We start from the raw sequence: 12553 nt of genomic DNA on the forward strand, positions 1-12553 counted from the left end.
ATGTACAGTGGTAAAACACATGTCAAACTAGTTCCCATGGTAACACTAATAACTGGTGCTCCTTCAATGAATAAAAAAGTTATTAAAGTTATTTAGGTCTCTCTTGAAATCTTAGGCTGTTAGTCTTCTTTTGACAGTTAACTTTATATTTTCCCTTGGGGAATACTCATAATATCCCAGACAATTAGAAGACACAATAAAGTCTTAAGTCTCTAAGATGATCTAAATGTAATCATTTGAACAAATTATATGATAATTCCCCTGGGAACATCAGAAAGAACAAAGAAAGCCATAAATTCTTGCTACCTTAAAGAAAAAGTAGAAGTGATTTAGAATATTAGAATTTAATCCTTTCTCAAAGGTAAGTGATTTCATGGATTTGGTACAGATAGACCCCAGAGTACAAGTAATTCATATCACACCTGGCCTCTAATTGTTGGCACTCTTTTATTCCTTGAGATGCAGAACAAAAATATTGTATTTACTTGTGCTCCTTGAAATTGTAAAATTGTCTTAAGACATTAAATTTTATCATTTGAACAGATATTCTGAATCCATTGCATTTAGGAAAGTTTTAAGTGAAGAGGAATGAGAGATATATCAATAATTCATTACTGATCTCAAGCATTAAAAAAATAACAATATAATTATTTTCAGAAGCAAAACAGGATGTTATATTGTATTTGCTTCACATAAAATAAAAATATAAGTTTTGGGGTGAATCCTATATAATGTTAGATAATAAAATACTACATTTTTTATTTAAAAGAAACTGACTATTTTAATAGGAGATATAAATTTACAACACAAATTATACAAACAATATATAATATATTATGTATATGATACAAATTTCCTTCTGAAAAGGATACATTCATGAAAGAATCTTTTAATATGAACACTTCCATAAATTTTCTTATACACTAAACATTTTTATTGAGTATTTAGCAATGCTGCAGTTATCACAGTTATGAGGTTAATATTAGTGCTGCACATGCTAAGAAGCCTACCCTGCATTTTTCTTCATTGAACATTAAACTCTGATTAGTCCTACAAGTGGAAATCATGCTGACAATGGTGAAGATTCCCACTGTCCAGGGACTGAAGGACTAAAGGGAAGGAATCAGGTAGAATTAGCTAGTGCATCTACATTATCTCGTTTCAATGAAAAATTACTTTGCTGCTCAGATTGTGCAAATTTATTAAAGAAAGAGGAATACCACTGAAATATAGTCAATCATGATGTTGAGATTTATAAATTCTTCTTCAGTTAAATTAATAGATAGTAATATCTGATGTAAAATGGCTAAGTAAATACATCTTACATGCTCTATCACTTCTTCTGTATGGTATTACAGAATAATTATGCACAAGTATACGAAGAAAAGTGCTAAATATTAATACTTTTGCTGGAATATATCTAACCATTTATCTGGTAATTTAAAATAGGTGAGCATTCAACTGAAAGGAAAATTGAATACTTGTACCTCAACTGCAATACAAGTAATCAAAACTTAAAAATCAGTGATGCACACAGAGAGAATATATTTGGCTTCATACAATATCAAGCCAATTCCATTTATTACGCTAAGTGCTTTAAGAAGCTTGTTTTTTTACCAGATTAAAAATTACTGTAGAGTGACATGTGTTCTCTACTCAATTCACAGTTATTAAATTCAGGATAATAGTACTGTCCTGCTTATCAATGCATTTCATAATAGTACAAGTAAAATAGAGTGGAAATGACATAGAATATTAAAATGAGCACACTTGACTATGGGAAAGACACATTTATTTGGAAATATTTATAGGGATATACAAGCATGCATTTTTATTTCAGTTTGTATTTCACAACTTGGAATGATTTCATTTAAGGAATTATAATAGTCAAAATGATTTAACTTCATTCTATCTCTGTCTCAATTTTCAAGAATGCAAAAATTGCATACAAAATTCCAACAAGATGAAGTTGCAGTCTAAAAACAAAGCTCTATGTATAAAGTAGCGTTTCAATATTAATATCCATGTTTTACATGTGTATAATTATAATTTAATGATATTTATTGTATATCTTTTGAAAGAGATCATTTCCAAAGAATACTCTATGCATTCATTTAAAAAACATGTGCAAATATTGTTTGTGACCATTTAATTTAAAAATATCTGTTCACTTTACAAATATAACTTGAACAATGTTTAATTCTTTTGGAGGATATAATTGGATGAAATGGGGCAACAGAATACAACATCACTGCCTGGGTTCATCTTGATGGGAATCACACAGCGCACTGAGCTTCAGCTTCCTTTGTTTGGGGCCTTCTTCATCATCTATGCAGTCACAGTCGTGGGTAACCTGGGCATGATCATTTTGACTAAGCTGGACTCTCACCTAGAAACCCCTATGTACTTTTTCATCAGACATCTGGCTTTTATTGATCTTGGAAATTCCACTGTCATCTGTCCCAAGATGCTGGTGGATTTTGTTATGAATGACAAAACCATTTCTTTCTGTGAATGTGCCACCCAGTTGTCTTTCTTCCTTATGTTTATTATCACTGAATTTTTTATCTTGTCTGCAATGGCCTATGACCGCTATGTGGCCATCTGCAACCCTCTGCTCTACAGTGTGATCATGTCTCAGAGACTTTGCCATGTGCTTGTGGGCATCCCATACCTCTACAGTACCTTCCAGGCTTTGCTGGTCACCAGTAGGATTTTCACATCAACTTTCTGTGGCTCTAACATCATCAGTCATTTCTACTGTGATGGTATTTTCTTGTTACCTATGTTGTGTTCAAATGCTGAAGAAATACAATTGGTGATCATATCATTTTCAGCATTGAATTTGATCTCTTCTTTTCTGGTAGTCCTCGGATCATATGTTCTGATTCTGATAGCCATATGCCGAATGCATTCTGCAGAAGGCAGGAGAAAAGCTTTCTCTACATGTGGCTCTCATTTGACAGTGGTTGTGGTTTTCTATGGTACTCTATTTTTTATGTATTTGCAACCTAAATCTACTGACTCCTTAGAGAATGATAAAATAGCCTCTGTGTTTTATACTTTAGTGATTCCCATGCTTAACCCCTTGATATACAGTTTAAGGAACAAAGAGGTTAAAAATGCCTTCTACAGGGTATTAAAGGGTCAATTTAAAATTAATACTTAATATTCAGTATTATTTATATTATATATAAAGAAAGAAAAATACAGCAATAGAGCTAGATATTGATATTGATATATCTATATATAGACATAGAGTTAGAGAGATGATTAGATATAGACATATTCATAAATATAGACCATTCAGTTCTTACAAAGTTATGTGTATAATAGTGTATAAAATCTTCCTTTTGTAAAAGTCTAATATTTAATATAATTCTACTGTCTATAACAATCAATCCATAATTTAGGTTTCAAGAATTTTCATCATATCTAACACTCTGTACCTGAAAGTGCATAAGTTTTAACTTTCCCATTCCATTTCAAGTAATCTGTTTATTATTCTTTGGAATCTCCTCAAACACATGTGAAAATATAGTACATTTTGCTCTGTATCTTATTTTCATTAATATAATTTATGATAGGCTAATCTGTGTTATCACAAATTGCAGTGTCTACTTCTATTTGAAATTTAAATGATCATTCATTAAGTGTGCATGCATATGTGTGATGCTGAAATTAATATGGGAGTGGTCTATGTTTACTAGATTATGACTTTTGAGACAGTGATTTTATGTTCATGGCTCTATACTCAGAGGAAAAATAGAAGATTATTTTTTCCTTTTTAAAATACGAAATCATTACTATTCTCTCTTCTGTATGCCTACAATGGTCCCACCAATATCTACACCTTTTATGAGTCTAGAAGAGTTTCCATTATTTTTTTCTCTTTTTTTATTAAAATATTTTGTATTATTTATTAAAATATTATGTATTTTTATTTATTAAAATAAATATTTATTATTTATTAAAATATTATGTATTTTCCTCAATTATATTTCCAATGCTATACCAATTTATTTATTTATTATTTGATTCCAGATGTTTTTCTCCTTCCCAGTCCCCCCTCCCACAGTTTATCATCCTATTCCTCCTTCTCCTTGCCTCCAAGAGGGCACTCCCCCTCAATTGGGCCTCCCCCTTCCCTCTCATCTTCTGGCTATCTGGTATACTTTCTAGAAGTTCCTTCCCTCTACCTTCCTCCCCTGAGGCTGCATATTTCCATTCATTCTCCTGGCCCTCTTGGCTTTTCTCCTGTCCTCCACCCCAACATGGTTCTGTTTCATTTTTCCCCTCTCCACACCTCTTCCACCCAGATCCTGTCCTCCCACTGCCTACTGTGATTATTTTCTTCCCTCTTCTACATAGGATTGAAGCATCCTCACTTAGGCCTGTGGGTTGTATCGTATGTTTTCTGTACTTCTTGGCTAATATCCACTTATCAGTGAGTACATACCATGCATGTCATTTTATTTTGTGTTTGACATTACTTCTTTTTTTTTCTAATTTAAATTGGAATATATTCATGTCCCCCATGTTTATTATGTTCTATGACTGTTTAATATATTCCTAAATCTGTTATGTTAATGATTTATTGATAATTTCTTTTTAAAGATTATTTGAGAATTTCTTTATTTTACTTTTAGAGATCATAATTTAATTTCAACATTTCCCCTTTTTGTTTTTCCCTCTGAGCCCTCCCATATACCTCTTTACACTCTACTTCAAATTCATTGCCACTTTTTCCATTGTTGATTGCTATTGCATACATATATGTATATACCGTATATTCTCAAATATAAGCTATTCAATCTGTATAATGCTACCTATATGTATACTTTAACATATGCATATGTCTTAACATCAAATGTACTCCCATCCACTCCCCTACAACTCCTCTCCTACTTTCCCACTTTGCTCTCTGAAATTCATGCATTTTTTTAAACCCACTAAATTCACTTGGTACTGCTTGTGTATATTAGTATAGGGTCTTCAGCACTGTATATTCAACAAAAATACTGGGTGCCATTTATACTTTCTTTGCAGAATATTTGTTGGTGTTAGAGTGGTTCTGGTCTCTTAAAATATATTTGTAAATATTCCCTTTGCTTATGTTTCTTAAAACAACTTGGATGGGAACTGCCCTTGACTCTCTTGCCTGCTTGTGGATCCTTTTCCACTAATTTTACTGCCTTGTCTGGCCTCAGAGGGAGAGGATGTAAGTAGTCCTGCAGGGATTTCATATGCCTGCATGTATTGGTACTAAAATGAGGCCTTCCTCGTCTCAGAGGAGAAACAGATGCAGGATGTAGGAAGGAGCTGTGTGACAGGGGAAATTGAGGAAAGGGACCTCTGATCAAGATGCAAAGTGAATAAATAAATTAATTAAAAATCTCAAAAATGATGGTGTATTTTATCAACGTTTTGGAGACAAGATCGATAATATCTTAAGAATAAATATCTATATACTTAAGAAAAAATATCTAAGCTAATGATATGTGTGTGCACGTGTGTGTGTGTGTGTGTCTGTTTGTGTTTTCAAGCTGATATAAAAAAGGCCTAGAAACAACACAAAAAACACAAAAGCATTCATAAAGACCATAATCAGACTATAAAAAATAAAATGTCTCTGGAAGCTTCAATGGAAAATTATGTATAAAATAAAGAATAAGTCGATAAAGCTATGTCATGTTTCTCAAGATATCATTAGAAGGACAGAAGGTTATGGAATAATATACTTAAAGCAATTAAAATAAACAACAATCATCAAGAATACTTTACCTAGAAAATCTGTTCTTCATAAATCAAGGAAACTGCATTAAAATATGGCAAAACTATTAATTCATTTGACAAAAATAATGTCATGGTTAAATGAAATGGTTAAATGTCTTGAAGTGCTTACCACCCAGGCCAGAGGATATCTGACCCTGGGAATTTGTGTAATGGTGGAAGGAGATAACTAACTACACAAAGTTATCCAGAGGTACACCTCCAACACATAATATATACATACACACACAAAACAACCAAATAAATAATGTAAACTAAGAGTATAACAGACATTTGACATACATGGACATATGTGTTTAAAAAAAAAAAAAACAGAATAGGATCAATTGCAAAGCATATGACAGAATACCTAAAATAAACTCCAAAGAAAACAAATGGTAAGAAAGCTACTAAAAATTGATAGTTTCTTGGAAAATATACAGTCTGTTTAGTTCAATGGAGTGATCCCTGGTAAGTCAACAAACTCCAATTGATGTCTACATACACTAGAGTATATAGGCAACAATATTCTTTCTCACTCAGTCCCTTCACTCTTTCCCCAAAACCAATCTTTAGATCTTGACTCTCATGAAATGTATGTGTTCTCCAAAATTCTAGAATTCTAAAATTAACATTTAAGAGAATACTAATTTTCATTCTTTCTTCATATGCAGTTGTTTTGATTACCTGTCAGTAAGAATGAGTGCACAATCCACTTCATAACCCAATTACAAATTGATAATATGTGTGCTATTTGTTGACCTTTTCAAACCGAATGAATGATTCATTAACTTCTCTTTTTAAAGAAGTCAGCTATTGTGTTTCTTGTCTTGATGCTCAGGATCAATATGAACAGAGAAAAGCACATGTATAATGTCACAATTTTCAGACACTTGTGTGAGGGTTTAATTGAATCCACTGTTTTGTCTATACTCAGCCATTTTCATGGAAACATTGTAATATATTTCTCATGGTTTCTAATCATATTTTTTACATTTTCAGAAGCAATGAAGTGACTTTATTTTCCCTTAAAAAAAAAAAAAAGAACTCTAGGGGCTTAAACAAGTGAGAAAATGAAATGAGTGATTATAGAAGGGGATAGACCTAGCAAGACTATTAGAAGGATTTGAACATTACTAAAGTATTTCCTAATATATATATATATTTTCAAACAATTGATTTAAAATGAAAACAAGGGAAACAGCATCTTACAAAATAGCCTCAAATAATGTAAAATATCTTAGCATAAGTCTAACGAAGCAAGTAACAGACTTGTAGGATAAAACCTTTAAGTCTTTGAAGAAAGAAATTGAAAAAGATATAAGAAGATGGAAAGATCTCCAATGCTCATGAATCACTAGAATTAACATAGTAAAAATGGTCATACAACCAAAGAGGAATCTACGGATTCAACACAATCCCCACGAAATTCCAAAACAGTACTTTACAAACCCTGAGAGGACATTTCTCAACTTCATATAGAAAACAAACAAAACAAAAAACCCAAAAACTTAAGGATAGCTAAAATAATCCTGAACATTAAAAGAACTTCTGGTTGTTACACCATTCCCAATTTCAAATCGTGCTGTAGAGCCATAGCAATAAAAACATTAGTGGTATAAACACAGAGACATGAGGGAGCCCCATCCCACAAGGAACACACATCTGACACTTCCTGAAGGGCCAGCCAGGAAGCAAAGGCTAGATAGCCTAGAAACCTAGAATAGAACCAAACATGACAGCCAAATAAATATAAATAAAATGCTCAATTAAATGACTCCTAAATAATATTCTGCTACACTTGCCGAATGGAGTTTAGCATAATCCTCATCAGAGAGGCTTCAGCCAGCAATTGATGGGAGCAGATGCAGAGATTCACAGCCAGGACTAGGTTGTTCTTGTGGAACTCCTAACTGTGAACAAGGGCTGTCTTTGATGGTTTTGATTACTTTTTGGGACACTTTCCTTCCTAATGGATTGCCTCATCCTGCCTTAATATGAGGGGATGTTCTGAGTCTTATTGCAATGTGATATATCATGACTGGTTGATAATCCTGGGAAATCTACTGTTTTGCAAAGATAAACTCAGAAGTGAATCTGAGAGAGATGGGATGTAGCAGGCTGTAGGACTCAAAAGGAGAAACTACAGTCAGAATGTAATATCTGAGCATGGATAAATTTAAAAATTCTAAAACTTAAAAATACAGATACATCAACTAATGGAATCAGAATGAAAATCCAAACAAAAATATAGAGAACTTGGACAACTTATTCTTTTTATTATATATTTTCTCTATTTACATTTCAGATGCTATCCCGAAAGGGGATTTTTGGGATTTTTTTTTATAAAGAGAGCCAGAAATTCAAGGATCCCACAACATCTTTGACAAATGGTGTTGGCACAACTGTATGTTTGCATGTAGACAAATGCAAATAGGTCCATATTTATCACCCTGTACAAAACTTGAGTACAACTGGATCAAAGACCTAAACATTAAAATAGGCACACTGATCCTGATAGAGGAGAAAGTAGAGAAAAGCCTTGAACAATTGACACAGGAAATGACTTTCTGAACAAAACACCAATAACGCAGGGGCTAAGATCTCCTAAAACTGTAAGATTCTCTAAGGCAAAAGACAGAAAAAGCAGTGGCCTATATAAAGGGAAATTTTTTTTTTTGTCAACTCCACATTCGATGGAGAACTAATATCCAAAGTATATAAAGAACTCGAAAAGCTAGATATCATAACAACAAATAATCTAATTAAACAGGATGTACTGATATAAGTAAGTCTCAATAGAGAAATTTCAAATAGCTAAGAAACACTCAGAAAAGTTCAGCATACTTGGCACTCAGGAAAATATAAATCAAAATTACTTTGAGATTCCTTCTTTCACCTGTCATAATGGCTAAGACCACTAACATGCATGACAACTAATGCTGATGTAAATGTGGAACAAAGGAACATTCCTCTGTTGTTGATAGGAATGCAAACCCATACAGCCTATATAAAAATCGGTATGGCTACTCCTCAGAAAGTTTGGAATCTATCTACCTTAAGATCCAGCTGTATAACTCTTGGACATATACCTCAAGAATGCTTCTTCCTATCACAGGGACACTCACTCAAACATGTTCATTGCAGTTTAATTTATAATAACTGGAAACAACTTAGATGTTCTTCAACTGAAGAACGGATAAAGAAAATGTGGCACGTTTACACAACGGAATATTACTCACCTATTAAAACAATAACATCATGAAATTTGCAGGCAAATGGATGGAATTATAAAAGAAATCATGCTGAATTATGTAAACCACACACAGAAAGAAAAATATGTTGTGCACTTATCAGTGCACATTAGCTCCTAAGAAATAATAAGCATGTTTCAATCCATAGACCCAGAGAGATCAAGTAAGAGGAAGAGAAGGAACATGGCTATCCCTGGGTGGGAGATACAGAATAGATTTTGTGAGTGGGCTGAGAATGGGTATGGATGTGGTGGGAGGGAACAGGTAATTTGGAAAATGGGATAGAGTAAGAGATTGGAGGAAGAGATTGATGGATTTGCATGACACTTGGGGGTTGTATAAAGAGCACAGTAAAAGTTTTCTTGAGTCTATGAAGCTGATCCTAAAGAGTACTTGTAGTGATGGGGGATGCAAAGACTCAACTGGTTATGTCTTATAACCAGGCAAGGATTCTAGCAGAAAAATTAAGTTTCATTCAGTTGAGTAGTTGTCCAAGGGGATTCGACTTAAACCCTCACACAGCTAAGACTGGTGCAATGAAAAATAAGTGCTTTCTTCAAACTGACATCAATGTCCTATCATCTAGAACAACAACCACACAACTCATTGATCATGGAGAAATTTGGCTAGTGTCTACAAGGAGGCTTCAACCCTGTTTTAGTCTCTGATGTATGAAAGTGCTCTACAGGTTGCAAAAAGAGAAATATGGTCACCAAAACAGACATAAAACATTTGATCTACAATCTGTGCTGTCTGAAAAATATGCTAGGGCAATGGTGGCACAGAACTTTTGAGAGTACCGCACCAAAGTCTACTTTGACTTAAGGACTACTCCACAAAAAGTAGCCCATATCCAACACTGGATAAACAAGAACCATAGACTATATATCCCAAAGTCCCAAGGAAAAAGAAAACAAATAAAATAATTTCTAATGTTATTCTGCTATACTCACAGATCAGTTCCTTATCCAGTCATCATCAGAGAAGCCTTCTGGGGCAGCAGATGGGAACAAATGCAGAGACCTATAGCCAGACATTCTCTAAAAAGAGAATCTGAATTGAAGGTCTCCATCAAAAATCTCCCCTCAGGGCTCAGAGAATATGGCCAAACAGGTGGCAAAAAGAAAGTAAGATCCAGAAGGGATCAATAAAACCAGGAGAACAAGGCCCTCTGAATCAAGCATGTGAGCTCACTGAGACGAAAGCAGCAAGCATAGGTTCTAGAAAGATCCTGCAAAATTATAATAGCTATAAGCTTTGAATTTTTATGGGACTTCTGATTGTGAGAACAGGTATGCCCCTGACTCTTTTGCCTCCTCTTGAGCTTTTTAACTCCTGTTAGGTGGTGTTGTCCAACTTCAGTATGATAGTTTGGGGTTGTATGTACTTTATTTTTGTCTTCTTTGATTGTTATATTTAAGATGCCTGCTATTTTCTTAAAAGAGTCAGAAAAAGGAGTAAATCCAAGAGGATCAGAGGGTGGGATGAGACTTGGAGGAGTGGCAGGGTTATAATCAGTATATATTGTGTGATGAAAGAATCTATTTTCATTAAAAGAAATATAAATAAAAAATTTAAAACCAAAAATAGAAAACACTAAGCAAGAAAAGTAAAAGTAATCAATCTTAAAAATAGCAATGAATTTCAAAGGAAGAAATAACAAGCTGCACATTATAAAACAATATAATTTCAGTATTTGCAGCCAACAAGGAGCTGCATTTTAAATTTTCAGTTCTTCTAATCAACAAGAAGTTATATTAGAAACATTTTTATTGAACTCTGTAGACTAATAGAATAAAAACATTGCTAAACTCAATTATAATGCTTTTTTGAGAGAAGTTTTCTGATTTTAACTAACTTATAATATAGAAAATATTCTCCTTTTGGTACACTTTATGATGAATATAAACATTATAATTCTCTTTAAATAAATTTTACTTAATAAACAGATTCTTTTTTGCTCATATCTCTATTTCCCTGGCTGTAAGTTGTATCTGATACCTAATACGTATGTTTACTATTTTTACGATAGCATTCTAAATATAATTTTGTGATCATTAGTTTGCTTGTGTATTTATATGTAGAAATGAGTCATTCTGCTATGATTAGTAACATTTACATACAGCCAATTTCACGGAAGTTTTATCACTAGATTAGCATGTCCATTGAAAAATGAAAATAGTAACTTCCAATCACAAGCATGCTTTTCTAACATACATTTAAGTGCCTGGTGCAGGTTATGATTTGTAGCTGTCCAGCGGCTTTGGTTGAACTGGGTACCTAAAAGGTGGGAGGGGATGAAAAAGGATAGGAGCAAGAGAAAGATGAAGCCAAGACTAAAGCTTCTGATCAAGGCTCAAAGTTTAATAGTTAGCACTGTATTTATATCGGATAGCCCACAGACCCATCCTTTGTTTCAGCTGGATTATGTTGCAAAGCAAGCTCAGCCTGCAGTCTGCTCCTATAGGAAATTGCAGGTGAAGCAAGGCAGAAGACTCCACCTAGGCATACATGAGACTCAACCTGGGTCATTAATGTCCTACTGTGACAAACACTTATGGTTTATTTAACCAGCTCAATGCTGGAGGAAGGGCACAATGATTATCATCTATAATAGTATAGTATAGTTATAAAAAAACCTTGGTAGTTCATCACAAAAGTATACCTATCAACAAATTGATTTCCCTAACTAATCTTTATGTGTACATGTCATTATTTACTCTTTAGTATGTAGCATATATGTACATGAACAGAACTTATCCTCATAAATTCAATATTGGAGCTAGGGAGGGAGTGCTGTCTCGGTAAGCCAGACGTATACCCTGATCTCCAGAATTCATGTAAGTGTAAAGTAGCTTTTAGCCACCAACTAGTAATTCCAGCCTTGTAAAGTGGAGACAAATGAGGAACCTCCTGAATATCCTGCCTGTGCCTGGTAAGATTATTGATATGAGCTGGGCGGTGGTGGCGCACGTCTTTAATCCCAGCACTTGGGATGCAGAGGCAGGAGGATTTCTGAGTTCGAGGCCAGCCTGGTCTGCAACGTGAGTTCCAGGACAGCCAGGGCTACACAGAGAAACCCTGTCTTGAAAAACCAAAAAAAAAAAAAAAAAAAAAAAAAGATTATTGATATGAAGTTAGTTCAGAGATGCCACCTCAGAGATTAAAGTGGAAGGATGACTGAGGAAGATTTGTGTTATCAATCTCCTTTCTGAACAAATACACACACATATTTTCCTATGCACCCTCACACATATGCAAACATAATTATGCACATCACACACACAAAGATACACAAAAATATAAAATCTCAAACATTTAATTGAGCGTGAAATTACTGTGATCAACTGTTAGCATTGCACAATGGAGATATTAGCATTGCAAAATGAAGATGACTCTTCTATCAGGATATAGAGATAGAACATATATTCCATCATACAGTAGTGAATATCACCTTTACTTTAAACCCTGCACATAACACTGAGGGCTATGCTAAAACTTTGTATTCAAAATCATCTATTCCTCTC

The 12553-nt window shown here is 33.8% G+C and overlaps 1 protein-coding gene across 1 annotated transcript; it reads left to right on the forward strand.

Moving 5' to 3' along the window:
* The first annotated feature begins 2226 nt into the window (after positions 1–2226).
* LOC110288918 (olfactory receptor 8K5-like) lies at positions 2227–3169 on the forward strand. Its single transcript, XM_021155156.1, has one exon. It carries the CDS (start codon positions 2228–2230, stop codon positions 3167–3169), a length of 942 nt encoding a protein of 313 aa, XP_021010815.1. The 5' UTR covers position 2227.
* The last annotated feature ends 9384 nt before the right edge of the window (positions 3170–12553 follow it).

Source organism: Mus caroli, unplaced genomic scaffold (genome assembly GCF_900094665.2).
Source record: "Mus caroli unplaced genomic scaffold, CAROLI_EIJ_v1.1 scaffold_11472_U1_1, whole genome shotgun sequence".
In the NCBI taxonomy this organism is placed as follows: domain Eukaryota; kingdom Metazoa; phylum Chordata; class Mammalia; order Rodentia; family Muridae; genus Mus; species Mus caroli.

Coding starts and splice junctions, on each gene's coding strand:
- LOC110288918 (XM_021155156.1), top strand. CDS start 2,228: ATGGGGCAACAGAATACAACATCACTGCCTGGGTTCATCTTGATGGGA.